This window comes from Dipodomys merriami, unplaced genomic scaffold (assembly GCF_024711535.1).
Source record: "Dipodomys merriami isolate MVZ:Mamm:240054 unplaced genomic scaffold, mDipMer1.0.p SCAF_116, whole genome shotgun sequence".
Taxonomy (NCBI): domain Eukaryota; kingdom Metazoa; phylum Chordata; class Mammalia; order Rodentia; family Heteromyidae; genus Dipodomys; species Dipodomys merriami.
The window spans coordinates 664903-683840 of NW_027202449.1; the positions used below are offsets into that span (position 1 = coordinate 664903).

Consider the following 18938-nt stretch of genomic DNA (forward strand, 5'->3'; position numbering starts at 1 on the left):
CATATACATGATCATATGTACCAACCGCAAATGAAATCAAGCATAGTTTTTCAAAAAGTATGGAGCTTCAGCATCACAATCAAGAATGAAGTTAGTTGTGCATGGCTCAGCTTGGTGGCAGAGCACTTGTCTGGCGTGTGCCAGCCAATGGGCTCCAGTGTGCAAGCAAATGTTTCTGGAAGCATCTTAAGAAATGAGATGGGAAATGACAAAGATGCTTTCACTTCCTGTAGGATTTGAACTTTCTGAACACGCTATTTCTTTCAAGTGTGCACATACAGGCTGAGTGCTACGGCATTTTGCTTGTGACTTTCCAGGGTGCCTGGGCTGAGCTACAGTACCAGTGACTCGGCCACACACAAAACCAAGTACTACAGGAGGATGTTTCACAGATGCTCTTACAAATCGTCACCTAAGTCTATCAAGAGGTAGTGATCCTGGGGGGGCCCGACCTCTGTGGGGCCCTGCAGAGGTGGTGAAGACTCCCTCCAGAGCGCCTGCCCGCGGTCCAGCCTACTACAGCTCCCTCCTGCCCCTGCCAACCAATGTGACACTTGCTCATCAGCCCCACACAATGTTAGCCAGTCCCTGGAAGTAAATCTCTTGAAGACTGCCTGTTTCTCTGTTTGTTTCTCTGTTTGTTTCTCTATTTCTCTCTCTCTCTCTCTGTTTTTCTATGTATTTCCTTCTCTCTTTCTGTGTGTGTGTTTCTCTGTATTTCCTTTCTCTTTGCCTCCTTCTCTCACTCTGATACACAAATACATGCACACACATACACACCCATATGTACGTGCAGACATATACAGCCCCTCCAACTCTGCCCTGCTAAGTCCAAACTCAGATTTTGGAATAATCACAGAGTCACAGGTAGCTCTGGAACCAATGGCACCTGGAGTCTGGTGAGTCCTTCCCCTCTGCCTCACCCGTGAAGGCACCGACAAGCCCTCACTCCACAGCCAAGGCAGCGCCCTGAACCAATGTGCAGGGCCGGGTGTCCTTCTGGGGAGCTGGATCTTGCACCAGACCCCTGTGCCCATCACCACTGTGCAGGCCCTATGAAGGGAACCTGGGACTTTTTTGTTTAACTTTCACAAGTCCCCTGGGTAATTCTCAAGTGTACCTCTGGCTTCTAACACTAAATAACAACCACCAAGTTACATCTTTGCACACAGGACCCTGTACAGAGATACACCTCTGCTCTCATGCTTCCTCAATGGCTGCTTCTCTGTGAAACTCATCACTCTTGGCCACCTGTTTCCCACATAGGCGGGGATATCCCAAGCCCCTGAGAATACCTATCAGAAGTGCTCGTGAACCGTGTGAACTTGCACCAAGTTGGATGCCTCTGAATGCCAGGGTCCTGGTGCTGCTGATCCATGTATCAGAAGAGAAACATCTGGAAACAGTGAACAGGACAGAGTGCGGAACACAAGGCCCAGAGGACAGCCTGAGACGCTCATCTATTGGTCCTGCAGACACCGTGCGGGGCGAGGCCTGCAGTGCTGCGGGCTTATGAGGTGAGCGGCACCTCTCAGCACATGGAAGTACATGGAACACAGAGCACCGGCTCCGCACCATCCCATTCGCTGCAGCTTCTAGTTCACATGTGCTGATCAACACAAATACAGCAGAAACCCTGAATTCAACTTGCTGACTCGACAGATGCCACTGGAGGTGCAGTGCCCCCTCACGCTCCCCAGCACTGCACGCAGACACTGGCCTGCCAGTTCTGCACGGCACCAGACCCAAGCTTAGCCGGTGCTCGGTTCACAATGAACTGCCTTCAACTGTCCATGCCTAGCTTCTAGGTGCAGCATCTGGCTTTCACATTATCTGCATAAATGTGCCCATGTACTCACTCGATGCCTTTAACCCAGGTAATTGAACACTGACCCTCTCTGATCCCTCCAAAGAGTGGAGAACATCTATCCCACAGGTGATTCAAGGCTCACAAAATCATTTGGTACATGGACAGTCACATAAGTGTCTGGTCGGCTGCCGGCAGCCATCTACCTGCATTGATAATTTCCTATGGCCCACAAATGGTGTTATAATACTCAAACAGCCTGTGGCAGAAAACGGTCCCCCACACATATCTACAGCTCCCAATACTTCTTCCAAACATCTCCCAAGTCAAACCTCGTGCCATTCCCCATATTGGCAACTGCACAAGATCCAAATCCATCGCACACCTGGGGCGGGGGGAGGGGACACCATTTTCCTGGCCCTGAAGTAGAGCACTGTTGTGAACAAAACCCCATCTGAGCAATCTCACGAGCATTTTTGTGACAGAGATTAAGCTTTGGCCTCAAAGAAAATAGATCTGCCTTTCTTTTCTGTCCATGAAATTATTTAAAGCATCTCATTCAGGTGCAGAATCTAAAAATCTCGATCCACGATGCCAGCTGGGGCTGGCCTGAGTCCAGTCCTCTGTGTTCCAAGGAGCTCAGTCAGCACGGACACTCCAGGCCAAATGTCGGTGGTCCTTCAGACCGCAGGTGGTGGCCCTCAGGGAACAGCTTTACAATCCAAAGAACAGCAGCGTCTCCTTCATCCTGTCAGATGACACTACACTTCTCACCATCACTAAAAGGCAGATTCAACCCATCTACAGTGGGGTTTTGTTTTGTTTTTTGCAGTACTGGGGTTTGAACTCAGGGCCTTGGGCTTCTAAGTAGGTAATTTACTAATTAAGCCACACCCTCATCACTGAAGTGATTTTTAGGAGCACATGATTTGGATACAAAGCAGTCTCTGGCTCACATATCCCTTTTCTTTTATGTAATTAAGTACCGAATCACTCAGAACCATTCAGAATATTACTACAGATTTTCTTACGACAAGACGCACACTTCCCACTCTCCGTGTGTTTACACAGCAAAGACTCTGTGCTCTTACATCACACTGCTCTCTCTGCAGTCCTGGAATGAGGCCGAAGCCTCTACTTTCCGAAGGCGCCTGTGCACAGCTCCCCACGCACCTAACCACCGGAGAGTCACACACCCAGTCATCCTCTCCTCCTCTTCACCTTTCGTGTATGCCTGAAATGATGCGAGGCTTGGCCTCAGATCCAGCCCGGATGCCAGAGATGCTGGAGACCTGTGCTCCCACACAGAGGGAACCTAGACACGGTCACCTCTACCTCACCAGACCCCGGCAGACCCAGCATAGGATCACCAGAGGCCCAAGTGAGAAGAGCTGTCCACGAGGCCCGCTCCTCCAAACAGCCTGTCCCAAACACAGCAGAGATGCAACAAAGGGTGAGGTAGCCGCTCGCAGAACAAAGAGCATCATCCTCAGTGGGAGGGCCTGGAGAACTAACTTGGAAAAACCTGGCTGAGTGCTAACAGTCTGCAGACCCAGGAGCTCAAGGCAATGATCAAAGTTGAGAATCACAGCTAACACAGCCTTCCTCACAGATGTCCAAAGTACCAGCATCCACTGGAGTGAAAAGAATGCTTCCAAGTCCTGAACTCCGAACCTTACTCCATATGATATTAATATATAAAACATTCTTGTAGTTTAAACTTGCAGTTTGAATTTTCCAGGAATGTCTAGGAAAAAATTGTACTTTTCTTCCCTTGAAACTACACAAAGACCTGCTCACCATTCAACACTCCACCAACCAGCAGAAACCTGCAGCCCAAGCCATGCCTGGTCAGCCTGCACCAGGAAATAACACGTGAGCTCAGTCTCTGCTGACCCCTGCAAGTTTTGCAGGAGTTTGCTTGTTGTTTTGGTCTTGGTTTTTTCAGTTTTATGGGAAGCATTGGAATTTGAATGCAGGGCTTTGCACTTGGCTTGCTAACTGAGCTGGCACTACTACTTGAGCCATGCTTCCAGCACGGCCTTTGGCTGGCTATTTTGGAGATGAAATCTAACAGACTTCTCTGCCCAGGCTGGCTTTGAACTACCACCCTCAATGTCCTGGGTAGACAGGGTCACAGGGGTGAACCACTGGCACGCGGCTCCCTTGCATGCTGAGGCACAGCATGGTATCGCACACTACTCTCCCTTTACCTCTCCTCTCCATCACTGTTAGACCACCCTCTAAATATTACATTTTAGGATAGGGAGTATTTAAAAGCAATTGTCCTAATGAAAGCAATTGGTGGGTATGTCTGCAAGCTTACTAGAAAGCCTGCCCCGAACACATATTGACAAGTGTCTGGCCCAGGGGTGGGAGTGGGAGGTGCACAGCACAGAACAGATACAGAGCACGGGACCGGTGCCCACCTCCTCCACCCAGATGATCCCCTCCCTGCGCCTCCCCTCTGAAGGTGACAGTAGGACCAGGCAGTCACCAACATCCCAGTGTGCTTATAAGTCCTAAGGGAGGTTCTGTGAACTGCACCAGCACAGCAGACATTGCAGGAAGCTGTCCCAGACACAGCAGGACAGATGGCCCCTCGGCATCCACAAGATCCCCTAGGGACTCCTACTCCCCTTTCCCATAATGCCCTGAAAGTCTACTAAACACCCAGTGCTGCTCTGGCCACCAGCACACATGGCAGGGTGGCCCCCAGTGGCCACTGTTGGCAGTAAGGTCACTGCAGTCCCTTTGGCCTGAGGTGGCACTCACTGCTCGCACACCATACCGCTCCTCCAGTCGCACAGGGCTGTTGGCCAGGGCTTGCAGGGAACTCAAGAGAATAGCCCTTGGCAGAAGGGCTTCAAGCTCTCCTCAGATGCACAGACTTGCCCCCTGCCACAGAGATGACCTCTTGACAGACCTGCGTTCGCCGCCCAAGCCTGAGCCTGAGCACGCCCACAGCAGGCTGCCTTGGCCTGTAGAATGAACACTCCGGCCAAGGCCTTCAGAGGCCCTGCTCCAGTCCAACAGTTCACAAAGCTTCCACTCAGTGTGGAAGCTACAAGACCTCTCTACGTTTCAAGGGGGCACAGTAGAAGCTACAGACTTGAATGGAAAGTCTGATATACTCAAGTAAATTTTAAGGAAAAAAATATCTGAAGACCAGCCAAAGAGAGGTGGAAAAAGAAAAGGAGCAAGTGCAATCTGCCAAGACTTGGTCAGGTGCATGGGAAAGATGCCTCGGTCTGGCTCATGTCAAATAGAAAGTGGAAACAACTCAAGTCCTTCCAGCAGGGAGCCTGTGTTTGGTTTCAGTCTAACTGGAGCCTGCCATGGAACCACAGGGGCAGAAAGCCGATGTCCATGGCCGATCCATCACAGCAGGGCCTGAGCCAGCCTGGGGCGCTTTTTCTAAAGGCTCCTCTGAGAACTGGGGCTCCTCTGTCCTTACCATCGCACTTTGTTGCAGGTCTGAGTGGCGCCAAGTGGGGAACCTGCCACCATGGGGACCTGGATGGGGCTGTGCTGTTTGTTGGTCACTAGGTCCAGCTTCTCTTCCAAGGACTTGCAAGTTGCCTCCAGAGCTTGCAGCTTGGCCTCAATGCCATCCAACCGCAGACATATCGTCTGGTTAATGGAGTAGAGGAAAGACTGCAAGAAAAGAGAAAAGTATCACCAAGTGTCTTCCACTGCAGGGAGACAATTCTGAGGAGGGCGAGCAGCTGGTCCTTAGCTTCAACGACTCCTCTCATGCAGAGAGGTCCCTACTCTGTGCCGGCTCATCAGTAACAACCAGAAGCCTCCCTCCAGGCCCCATCGACACGCAGGGGCGAGCCTCAGTTAGGCTTATCCACATCAGCTTCTATTATCTATTAATATGCTATGGTGTCAATCAGCAAATTTACACAAAGCTACATAATACTTCCAATGATGAAAACAGATTACACGTAACAGCTAAACAGCCGAAAAACCAAAGGTTCTGCATATTCTCACCATGCCCAGCTGCCCTGAAAAGATGCCTTGACTTTGAAATCTGTAATGACCTTCCAGTGGAACTTCTGAATCGCCACCATGCCACCTAGTGGCTGTCAGGAGGAGTGTCTTCCTGTTTGATCATCATTGCCTAGTCCAGCCCAATGGCCAACTTGGAGTCAACAGCCATGTGCACAACTCAAACCCAAGAAAAGACCCTGGCCCATTCCCTCAATCGCATTCGTGCCAGGAAAAACTGGGAACACATGGGGAGACCCATGAATCAGGAAGGAATTCTGCTGTGTCATGAGACACATATGTAAGATTTTCATTAGCACATACAAGTATGCTGGTGCATAGCGTTTATAGCCACTCACTTGAGCTCACATTGCAGTGACCCAGATGGCACTAACAGACACACTGTGTGAGCAGAGGATGCACAGGAAGTGAGTGAGCTCCATTTGTGCTGCTCTTATCAACTCCTCCTGTGCTGGTGTTTATCTCTGACTCTACAGACACTGGAACCAAACAAACAAATAAAAGGTCTGAAAATAACCCAATGACTGACTGAGTCTGAGAACCCCAGCTAGCAAACTTCAGGATTAGCCTGAAACAGTTCACAGTAGTGGGCAACAGGTGACCACTCACCTTCTTCCCAACTATGGAGGGCCTGTGCAACCATAGGAAGACACCCCATTTGCAGCACCTCACCCTATCACTACCTAGAGAAACTCTTTTGCAGAGGTACTTGGTCAGGTCGCCCAGGCCTGGACACAGACTGCAGTGTTGGGGGCGGGGGAAGGCCCACAGCACAGTCACGCCTGGACTTTGGAGTTCCAACCTCTAGAACAGCTGGTGAGTAACTTTCTATTGCCCTCAGAGCAGCCCCCCAGTCCATGGGAGAAAACTCAGCTACAGAACACATGCCTTCATCGTATTACCTTTATAGAGGGGTCCTGACAATTGATTTCTAGGCGCTGACGTTTCAAAGCAGGTTCATCTTCATCTGTCACTACATGATTCTCTAAAACAACTGAAAACCAATAGTAGAGACAGAAAATTAGAGTTTAACCTGAAAACTTTCTCTGAATTCTTCTACCATTAAGGCAGCAAATAAACACATTCAGGATTGTGTGCAATACACAAATGAATTAACCAAAATATAGTATTTGCAGGGGAGAATTCAAATGGTATAACTCCTTAGAAAAACTCACAGTCCAACAAAATGAATACCAGGAAGCTGGTACTTGAAAGGTATGGGTCAAGCAGAGGGGAGGAGAGAATAAAGACAGGAAGGGGAAGGGAATGAAGTCACAATCTTCAATGCATATCCTATGAAACTAAGAAAACTGAGGAGAAGGGTTGGATTGGGAGGGATGGGGGAGCATGATGAATGGAATGATATTAACCACAAGGCAATATACTTATAAACTGATCTCTTGACTAGTAACTCCTTTGAAAGCTACTTAAATAAATAATATTTTTTAAGACAGCAAGTAAGACAATGAGTATTGAATGAGAGAGGTGCAATCTATCTCTTATTTCATTTCGTTAACACTCAAACATGTGTCCCCAGGCCAACGCATGTTTTAATGAGCACGTTGCACGTCGCGGCAGAGCCTCACCCCCCAACTTGAAATCAAAGCTGCCCTGTAGCTTGGGAAGTAGCCAAGTGGTAGAACCCTTGCTAGTGCCAGATCCAGTGTTCACCCCCAGCACACGTGGGAAGATAGCACCCTCTGCATGCCACATGTGTTCAGGTGTGGGTAATCCAAAGGGCTCAGCCTCAACATGCAGAGTGAGTTCTGCAGAAGCTGCCTCACAGCTCAGCTGCGGTCAGCAGATTCCCGCTGGAAGATTCCGCAGACCTTCATGGCCTGCCCCCAGAGAAGCAAAGCAACCCGTATTCCAGGCCTGCCATGATCCCATCCCAACTTCCTTCTCTCATCTACAATCGACTCCAAACCAGGATCCAAAGATCACAGGGAGGTCGAACGCTTGGCTCACGTCAGAGAGCACCAGCCAATGAGTGAAAGCCAGCACCAGACACCGAATTCAAGGCCCAGTCTTTGACAGAAAAAAAGATAAAAAAGAGCCAGAGATCAACGTTGCCCACGGCCATCTCACGGCTGCAAAGCCCAGTTTTGTGTGTGCCAGTCCCACCCTTCCCATCCCTCCTTTGTCTTTACAAACTTACACCCTTGCAACTGCGGAGGGGTGGCGCTGCTGAGTCATTGACACTTTTTCACTTCACTTCAGCTCCTTGCCTGGATCCCTGACTCTCTCTACCTGGTGCTCTTCTCCTTCCTTGTTCTACAATTTCTACCTAACACGTTACAGGCTTGCCAGGAGAGGGTACAACAGGCCACCTAACCCTCGGGCAAGTCTGTCTGCACCATTCCTCCTCCCTCAGCTATTCATAGGTTAATGGCTTTCACTCACTTTTAATACTAGCACATGGCAGGATGCAGGAACACGTTACATAGGCACATATAGGCAACAAGTGTATTAAGTATGTCTGTAGGAACACAAGTATGTTTACTCTAGTATTCTGGGTAGGACAAGACCAGCAACCTACAGAGCCATGCACTTTGCATTCCTCCACATGCTCTCAAATGCACCCTATTGCAGTCAGAGAGACGAGCCAATGGTGTGCCCCGACTCCAGCAGTGCTAATTGGCCATGATCCCCCCTCTTTCCACCAATCACCTCCCCTGGGGACACAGATGTCCCATCCAGAGGTCATCTTGGTTAAGAAGCCATTCCTCCAAAGAGCAGGAACTCACTGTGCTTGCCCTGTACCACCAGCAATCCCCGCCCGCACCACCCCAGAGCAGGCTGCTCCTCCACACACAGCCACACTGTGGGAAGCTGAGTGCACAGTCGCCATGACCTCTGGCCCCACCTCAGTCAGAGCAGCTGACTGAGCCACAACCCAAACAAGATCTCAGAGGGGAGAGAAAGGCGCAGCATGTGAGATGATTCATTTCCTCGCAGCTGGATGCAACACTGAGCAGCTGCAGCGAGTCTGACAGGGAGAGGTACGCAGCCTCTCGGCACTCTGCTGCAGCTCCAGGGAGCAGCGGTCCCCCCTCAGCCCACCTCAGCCTGCTCACCCACACTCCCTGAACCCAAGCCCAAGCCTACAGTGCCGGGCTGTTGTAGGTTCCCAGCCCTTGTGGGGCCTCCTTAATCCCACTTGCAAAGTGATGACCATCCTGGAACTGGGGAAGCAGAGGCCCTGGTGACTGCTATTTAGCCTTTCAACTTGCAGAATGGACACACCCGTCCAGAGAGGCTCGGTGGCTTGTCCAGAGCCACACAACCACTTCCTTCATAACTACGGAAAGGAACAATGTGTGTGTCCTTGGCACCTAAACCACAGCTCTCCTTCTCTGTCTGAACCTTAGTATGTAAAATGTCTAATATCTAAAACTTAGGGTGTTGGAACAGTTTTCTTTTATAGCATTGCAATATGTTTTCTAAAAAAATTGTCAACCACTCACTAAAATATGAACAGACCATTCTTAAATTGTTATGTACAATGGCAGAACTTCTTATAAACAAATTGGAAGCAACATAAACTGACTGAAGGACAGTGGTCCTGTGTATTTTTTATGACTGTCCTTCCAAAATTACTTCAGTCGCTCTCCTTTTCTATACCATAGCTAAGTTCTAAATGTGGCACTTGCAGCTAACGTACTAAGATATCACACAAATGAGAATTAGAGCTTCTTATGAGACTTCTGTTTTCAATTTTACCATTCCTGAAAGAATAACCAAATTCTCTGAGACTTGTGTGCACTTCCCATTCACACAGAACCAAACAATAAATCAGACACTCCAGCAAAACAAAGAGACCTTGTTAAGAAATCGTTAGAAAATAATAAATGTAGAAAAAGTTGTTTCACAGATGAAGTTCCTGAAATTTTGAGACTCAGAAGTTTACTTCCAAAGAGTCTCCTTGAAATAAATATTTAAAGTTTCAAAGTATATCTTATGTGTTTAACATAAAGAAAAGTGCCAGCCTTAACAGAGGTGAAGGGGAAAGTTGCTTCCAAGCACAGCAGACAAATGAGTTAATGAAATGTTTCTGGCACATTCGCCAACGTCTTATCAACTTGTTAAACATCCATAAAATGTTACACATGCTTCTTGGAATTTACCCTACAAAAATCTTTACCAAGTCAGGCATGGTGACCCACACCTACAACCCCAACAGTCAGAGGTGGAGGCGGAGCTCGGCCTGGACTAGAGACCCTGTTTCCAAAAAAACAACAAACAAGCCAACCTGTATGTGCAAAGATCCTTATCACCTCACTGTATGTGGGAGAGTGTGCAAAACATGGCCGTGGCCACCATGTGAGAGACGGCCATAAATTAGAGAAGGTCTATAAATAGAATGCCACACAGTTACTAAATATAATTAGGTTTGCCCATATGAACACAGGACAATTAGCATGGTCCACCATAATATTTAGTGTTATACAGGAGAGGTTGTAAACTAGAAAGGTATAACATTTAAGAAATGCAGGACCATGAGAGAGAGGATATGTTTCTGACCACAGAGAGCATGACTGACAGGTGCCAGGGTACCCAGGAAGGGAGCTGCCGAACGGCTGCACAGCTGTGCAGAGATCTGAGGGCCTGGCCAGAAGGATGAAGAAAAGAAACCAATCTATGATTCACATTTCATACAGAACAGGCATCATTCTGCTTCTGCAAAAAGGAAAGAAAACAATTGTAGTAGCTTTTAGGTTTTAAGGTACAAAGAGAGTAATAATAGTTCACCTACTGTCCCACAGCTCTGTACCTGGATGGTCAGGACTCAGGTCTTCCACGGCAATCTGAACCACGTCCGCCAGGTCCTGCTCGGACATCATCCAGACAACGAAAAGAGGGGCAGGCCTACTAAGCAAGAATCCAGTTCACAGGGAGGCTACAAAACAAGAGGAAAGAAAGAGGAAAATCAGCCATCATAAACGTGGCATGTGACACGTGAAAGAACAAGAGCTACTACACTAAGTAATTCTGCATATCCAGAAAGATCTAAATGTCTGCAGATTTTTAACACAGAGCTTTTTGTACCACTAAAAGGTGAGTGCCTATAATAATTAAGAAACCACTCAGAAGTATTACTAGTGGCCATTTTCCTTAATGTCTAGACCAGCCCACACCTGACAGCTTCTAGTTTTCCCACATCTTTTTAATAATATTATGCCTTTTTTTTTTCTTTTTGACATTCCTGGGGCTTGAATTCAGGGCCTGGGCACTGTGCCTGAGTTTCTTTTGCTCAAGGCTAGCATTCCACCACTTGAGCCACAGCGCCACTTCCAGCTTTTTCTGTGTATGTGATACTGAGGAATCGAACCCAGGGCTTCATGCATGCTAAGCAAGCTCTCTTCCACTAAGCCACCTTCCTAGCTTTTGTGTACTTTTATCATCTGCATTTATCACCATTTCAGAATGTTCAACAAGAACACATCAGGGCAGGGGTGATGAAAGATGTCTCCATTCCAGCTTTGATCTATGCAGAGACTGTCCTCAACCATTGGTCTGGGGAAGTACGCCAGGCCTAGGGTCACAGAAAAGCCTCCGGGCCTGACATGCTCCTGCTAACCTGTGTCCTCTGACCAGGACCTCTGGAGGACAAGCTGATGGGTGATCCTGCGAAAGACAAGGCTACATATGCACCAAATCCAGGCAAATCAAGAAGTAAAGCAAAAGAACTTTAACAAAAGGCTCAAGTTCTTAATAAATGCAGTAGTCTTTGATGTGAAGATGCTGCCCCTCTGAACTCTTCACTGGTGGTTTTAAGACATTAAATCTGGTCACAGGATGTTTTCAGACCTAATAATTCAAACAAATGGAAAAGCATTCTAGACGTTTTCTAGGAAAAAGCGAAACAGGCAAAACATGGTAGTTTTTGAGGTTGCATACTACTAGGCATCACTGGCTACCTGGTAGAATGTATTTACCCTCTGCTCAGCACAGAGCCCTGTGTAGGGAAGATGACACCAGACAGACTTGCCTTCCCAGCCTTCCTTACAAAAAGCTGAGGCTAAGGTCTAGCCAAGGAGCCCCCAGCTTAGAACCTTGGGAAACCTCAAGAGAAGTGACCTGTGCTGTGGCCTTTTGTCCTTCATACCCTGCATCTGCCGGTGCCAGGCCTGGGATGAGAGAGGGTGAGACCAGGGCCCAGAGTCAGGAGCCAAGAGCTCAAGCTCCTCAGACTAATGAACTACTATCTCTAAGCTGCCCACCCTGGACTTCCTCATAGGAAAGAACAATAGCCAACCACCTGGTTTAAAACCACTTTATTTTGGCACTGAAGCCCATTCCCAAAGGACCCCCAAAGCCACAGATTCCCCGTTAAATGTCTGCCTCATAGAGACCAGTGGAAACAGGGATGGCTTTGAAATGCCAAATTCAAATTTTTTCCTGGTTTCTAAAAGCTGTGGAGTGGCTTAAGAAAATACCCTGAACTCATCATAAAACCCTGAATCCTAACATCTTCCAAATGAGGATACCGCCATTCGTTATCCAAGTTGTTTACTCAAATACTTCTGTCGCCAGGATAAAGAGCCCTTTAAAATTCTGCTAACAGTGAAGGTTTCGATAGAAAAAACTAGGGCAACAAGCCCAAGAAAACTGGAACAGAGCAAAGCATGCGGTTGCCATTTTGGCAAATTAAGTTTGCTGTTTCTCAGAAGTCCTGGGGATAGTCCAGTCCTAATATAATAAAACAGCTGGACTAACATTAATGTTCAATAAAGACTTGTTCTGCATTACCATCTAGAACTCTGTGTCTCCCAGGGTGCACATGGAGCAAGGAGCACCCAGCCAGCCCAGGAGAAGACTTGGTGCTTGCCAGAACAGCCATGTGGTGAAACACCAGTCTTCACCATGAAATGAGAGCGGTTTAATCACACGAACCACGATGGGAAGATGTCCAGAATACACCAACAGCACGGAGCACACGTGGAAAGTTCCAGAGAAGCATACATAACTGATGCCAATTCCTTCCCTAGTAACTGCATGCATGCATCTTGGTAGGTCTGTGTAAACGCACGGTCTGGAATGGCACATTCCAAACAAGGAAGAAGGCAGAGAGCCCCACCCTCCCGGATTGTCTCCTTTTCCATGAGCAGCCTTGGTTTATTTGATTTGCCTGTAAGGCTGCTTCTCCGGAGCAGACTGGTGAGAAGTGAGCAGGTGCGGGCCAGGCCAAGGGAGTCAAATCACAGTGAGTGTGCCAGCACTCCCCCACCCCGCCGCCTCGCCAGGCCCACCTGGCTGTAGGGCTGCAGACAGGACCACTGGAGCCTCCACGGGCCGCACTCCTCTCCACCCAGAGTCCCCCTTCTCTACCTCACCTTCCCTGGTTCCACCGGCCATCTTGCTTTCTCTGCCTCCCAGTTCCCTCCTCGGCTGCAGTCTATCTGGAGTGGTGAGGGGCTACCTCCCTACCTCTGCCTCCGCTCCAGTCCCCATTCTGCTCCTCTTCAGGTCATCTCTGCTCTGCTCTCCTCACACATCCCATACTTCCCATTCACGGTCTTTCTTCCTTCCCCTGCCCCAGCAAGACAGCTCCAGCCCCAGTGCTCTCGCGTCCCTTCTCTGGGCTTCCTGCGGACTTGGCTCTTCCAACCAGCTATCCCAGGCCACTGCCCCCATCTCTGCTGGGGGGTCCCAGGGCTTGGTGCTGGGCCTCTGGTGGCTTCCCTGCGGGCAGCTGCTGCTGGGTGTGGCGCAGCTTGGACCCTCTTCCCTGCTCACCCACTGGGCCTATCCATTGCCCTTCCCCGCACCCCCTCAAACCCCACGGGCCCAGCCCAGCTTGGGCTCTGACAGCCAGACATCAGGAGGCCCCTTACCCAGCTCCTGCTCTGCACCCATCAATCACACAGCGCCACCAAGTCACGCCTTACAGCACCCCCTGCCCACTTCCTGGCTTGCTTCACTGCTCAGCACTCTTCCAGCAACTTCCTAGATATTTTAAATATTTGGTTTGCTTGAGCACCCATCTCTCCTTCTGGAAGCTGAACCCCCACGGCAGCTTTCACCTGTGGGTACTGCCAGTCTGTCAATCAAGGCATTCGCCCACCACAGACCCTCCGAAAACCACACAAGGGGGCAGGTATGAATGATGTCAGCATTTCTACTGGAAAAACGATGGGCAGAGAGGAACCCTAATTACCCTGACATGATCAACAGAGGTGGTACCTATGTGTGAAAACATCACACTGCACCCCATCCATATTTATATTCATCCCAACTTAAGAAATTATATGTTAATAACAAAATAAAATTTAAAAGCCAGGCACTGTGGTTTGTGCCTTTAATCCCAGACACTCGGGAGATGGAGGTAAAGAGGTTCACAGAAAGGATCAGCAGTGGGGGAAAAGGGAGAGGTGGCTTAGATCCCTACCAACCAACAAAATGCTGGGCATAGTGGTGTGTGCCAGTCACCCAAGTTAGCCAAGATAAACAGGAAGATCAAAGTTTGATGTAGATGGGGCATAAACTCAGGACCCTAATCAACACATAGCAAAAGCAAAAAGGGCTGGAGATCTAGTTCAAGTGGTGATACATCTACCTAACAAGTACAGGTCTGAGTTCAAACCCTAGCATGCGGGGGGGGGGGGGGGGGGGGGAGGGGGGAGGGGGGGGAGGGAAGCAGGGGAAGGTTTTGAAATAAGCCAGGCGCTGGTGGCTCATGCCTGTCATCCTAGCTACTCAGGAGGCTGAGATCTGAGGATCTTGGTTCAAAGCCAGCCTGGGCAGGAATGTCAGTGAGACTCTTATCTCTAAAAAAAAAAATCACACAGAAAACCAGAAGTGGTGCTGTGGCTCAAGTGGTAGAATGCTACCTTGAGCTGAGGGACAGCGCCCAGGCCCAGAGTTCAAGCCCCACGACTGACATAAAATTTTTTTAAAAATTTTTTAACTATGGACTCCACAGTTTTTTGTGTCTGTGTTTTGCTGTCTATGTTTGCTATGTAATTAACTATCACTAAGTCTATGTAATTAACTATGACTAAGTCTAACTGCTCACTTTACACATTGTTAATGGTAAGGACAGATTTGGCTGCTTATTGACTGTCAGCAATGGACAACAGTAGCTATTTCTCAGCTGAAATAGTTAACTGCAAAGATGTGTGTGTGTTTGGGGGGGGGGGGCTGGGAAGGTGGCTTACTGATAGAATGTTTGCCTAGCATGCATGAATCCATTCCTCAATACCACATACACAGAAAAGGCTGGAAGAGGTGCTGGGGCTCAAGTGGTAGAGCTAGCCTTAAACAAAAGGAAGCCCAGGGACAGCACCCAGGCCCTGAGTTCAAGCCCCAGGGCTGGCAAAAAAAAAAAAATTTACAGTAATATATATATATATATACATATATATATATATATATATTACTGTAAAGGTGATGTAACTGCAAATATATTTTTAATTTTAATTTTGCTATGTCTTAAATAAATGGGGCACCCATGAAGTAAAACCAAAGGCATAAAAACAGGAATAAAGACTAGCTATTTTATGGGGAGGATAAAGGATGTTGACTATCTTTGAAACAGATTATTTGTAACTATGAAAACCTAACAAGAAAACCTGTTGGGGTGCTATTTGGTGGGAAGGAGCGAGGGAGTGTGATGGAGGGGTGAGACTGAATGGAACATGGTGTAAACGTGGAGATATAACAGTGACCCCCCCCATAACTGAAGTCAATATAAAACAATTAAAAGGATAACCAGCTATTTTAATTGCACAGAAGGCTTCATTTTCGTGGTGAAGGCTAATGTAATGATGGCAGCACTACCAAAGGCTCGCTGCGCTTCATGCTGAAGTTTTCCCTTGAGATTTCTCTTGGTCACTACATCATCTACACCGTTCATTCTGCTAGGGATGTTCCCACACAATGGATTCTTCCCATCAATTTCTTGAGGACAGGCATTCCCTACAGGGCTGTCTTTGAGTCTACCCTCACAGAAAGCCCTCGTGCCACGTGTGATGTGGGGCCGAGGTGATTTCCACAGGAAACAGGACAATGCAGTCCAGACACACAGCCTCCTGGGGTGGGGACTCACTCTACTGGGACCACCTTGCCATGGCCAGCTCCCTGCAGGGCAGCTAGTCTGGAGGCACACTGCACACCCACCCCGCCCACCCCACATGCTCCTCACACGTGGGGAAGCCACCTCCTGCTGGGCCCACCTCATCCTGAGGAAGGCGAAAACTGAATTCCCTGTTGGTTGGGAGCAGCACTTCATAATCACAAACCTGATACAATCCTAAATACAAGCCTGGGTGTGTAGATGTGGCTCACAGAAAAAGCCCCGGAAAACAGCAAGTGTGGCGAGGACCCCATCCACACGTCCACACCTCTCCCCATCACACAACTTATCTCAAGCTGAGCTGGAATGGCAAGTCCACCGCACCATAAAAAAATCAAGCAGAAACTTCCACTTCATCTAGACTTGTATTTAGGGACATGGCTCAGTATCCAGCTGAAGCTGAGTCTCCAGAAACGTCTGGGTGATGACCAGTCACCCCATTTAATCCAGTCCACCAGGGATACAGCCGCACCGACGAAATACATAAAAAGCCAGATGCACTCAGCAAAGAAATTAATGTTTATTGAATTAAGATATGTGGAAAAAACCAAGCTTATGTTTCCCCTCCAAACCGGTTTGGGGTGAAATGGGGAAGAAACAGAAGAGCATAAGCAGCTAGTCAGGTATAAAGTAACCAAGGAAAACTTCCCCGGGGCCCCTGCTTACCCTTGGAGAACACAAGCCACAAAAGACAAAAGAAACTCTAAATTTAAATTAGGAAAAGGGCAGACCAGCCTTTGTTCAGCTCCCCTATCTTCTTATTTGGTAACACCTTTAGCTAAATGGGCCTTTTTCCCCCTCCATTACCAGAGTTTGAACTCATGACCTCTTGGCTTGCTTGGCTTGCTTTTACACTCTTCTACTTTTTGCTGGTTGTTTTGGAGGACTTTTGCCCAGGTGGACTTTGAACTGTGACCTTCTAGGTCTCAACCTCCTCAGTGCTAGGATTATATAACAGCTCTACATGTGTCACTTTTATTCATACCTCTCAGCACAGAGGTCCAGAGGAGAAGGGCTGGACACAGACTGAAGCGTAGCACTGGGGTGTCAGCCCGCAACCACGTGGCCAGCTAGCCTCTGCCTCAGGGGGGCTCACCAGAGATGGAGACTGGGGTACCAGTAGGCAGCAAAGCAGACACATCTGGACACCAAACGCTGCTCCAAGGATTCAAGTGAATACATTTCCAGATCAGTCTAAGAAATCCAAACACTGGCAAGTGTCAGGTGCATATTTTCAAGCATGTACCTAAAACAGAGCCCTGAGCATTCACAAGTCAGGTGAGACAAATGAATAGCTAGCCTGCTTCTAGGAACTCTTTTTGGTGTTAGGATCTTCTTTACCGCCATAAGATTTGTGGGCTGGGAATGTGGCTCAGTGGTAGAGTGCTTGCCTTGCATGCATGAAGCCATACACAGAAAAAGCTCGAAGTGGTACTGTGGCCCAAGTGGTACTGGGCAAAAGAAGCCCAGAGACAGTGCCCAGGCCCTGAACTCAAGCCCCAGGACTAAAAAAACAAACAAACAAACAAACAAAAAAAGATTTGTGAGTACCCCAGGAAATTTGTGCTCCCTTAACTATGCCTATCAATACTTTTGAAATTAGAACAGAAAATATTCAAATGTTTATTACACATTATTTATTGAATGCTACTTATTAACTAATTACAAAAGTGAATGTATAGCGGGACTCTGGGGGCTCATGCCTGGAACCCTAGCTACACAGGAGGATGAGTTCTGAAGACTGGGGTTCACAGGCAGCCTGGGCAGGCAAGTCCATGAGACTCTGATCTCCAGTTAATTACAGAAAAAGCCAAAGGTGGAACTATGTACGGTTCAAGTGATAGACTTGAGCAAAAGGAGCTCAGAGACAGCACTCAGGCCCAGAGTTCAAACCCCATGACTGGCCAAAAAAAAAAAAAAAAGTGTATGTATTACACAGTAACATACAAAACATTTTTAAAGAAAAATAATTATAGAGTCCAAAGAAACAACAGAAGCTTAGGGGAAGAGGGATGATATTCTGCACTTTTACAACTTTAACACCAGACTAAAGCCGCAGCTGGGCTCTCCCGCTGCTCCTGCCTCTGTCCATGCAGATGGGCAGCTTTGGCTGATGACTGTGACCAAAACCCAGGCTCACACGGCAACAGCGGCAAGGCCAGAGTATGGCCTTGTCATGTGATCAGGGATACTCTCCTCTAATGAAAAACCAAGGCACAGTGGGCACTTCAGTTTTCCTCAAAGGCTAACTGCAATGTGGAGCCTGAAACTGATGAACTTGGCTTTAAAACCCACAGGTCCATCTCACACTTTAAGTGGATCTTTGACCCATGCGTGACCTTGACCCATCACCTAGGAAGGACTTGTTATCTGAAATACACAGGCCTGCGCATACCCTGTGTTGTACAGCCTCAGCACCTCGTGTCTAACCCTGCCAGGGCGCATCCCTGAGGGAACTGGCCAGCCCCTGGAGGCGGACTCCAGAGCTGAGACTTAATGCACTGCTACATCAAAACATTTCTGGGTGAAAATGGCATCTGTTTTTCCATTGCCTGGCGGCAGAAAACACAGCACAGAGTTTGCGGCTGTGGCCTTGAAAGGTGCTGGAGCTCCCTCAACTTTAGCCACCACCAGTCCTGGACCATCAAATATACAAATGGTGACACAGAAAAAGGCTGCTGAGCTCTCAATACCACTAAGAAAACTGTCTCCACCTCACGGGCCTCCTGGAAAGGGCTCCGGCCACCTCTGGGTTCGGTGGGCCATAATTAGCTAACACACACGGGCCCCACGGCAGGCACGCGCTTTCATCCGGGAGCGCTGTTCCTACCACTGCTGACCGCCATCTGCAGCCTTCGCCTTTCACCTGGGCCGTCTTTAGACCAGCGCCGCGGGCTGCGGCCATGCCACGGCGTCCCACACGACACTGCCGAGCCGGCTCTCCTTCAGTCACAACTGGTGCCGCCCATCTCCCAGCTGCGAGGGGAAGAAGCCCGGTCTGCCCCTCCTGTTCTGCTCCCCTTCAGTATGGATCAT

The 18938-nt window shown here is 48.5% G+C and overlaps 1 protein-coding gene across 6 annotated transcripts in view; it reads right to left on the reverse strand.

Annotated features, from left to right (window-relative positions):
• Positions 1–18938, reverse strand: part of LOC138822835 (protein BANP) — a 57830-nt gene that overhangs the window by 29951 nt on the left and 8941 nt on the right. For all 6 annotated transcript variants that reach the window (XM_070015778.1, XM_070015777.1, XM_070015775.1 and 3 more), the window contains exons 2-4: positions 10599–10724; positions 6727–6818; positions 5265–5464 (exon numbers count right to left, since the gene is read on the reverse strand). In XM_070015778.1, the coding sequence (XP_069871879.1) occupies positions 5265–5464; positions 6727–6818; positions 10599–10668 (362 nt within the window). In that variant the 5' untranslated portion in view covers positions 10669–10724. The remainder of the gene's footprint in view (positions 1–5264; positions 5465–6726; positions 6819–10598; positions 10725–18938) is intronic.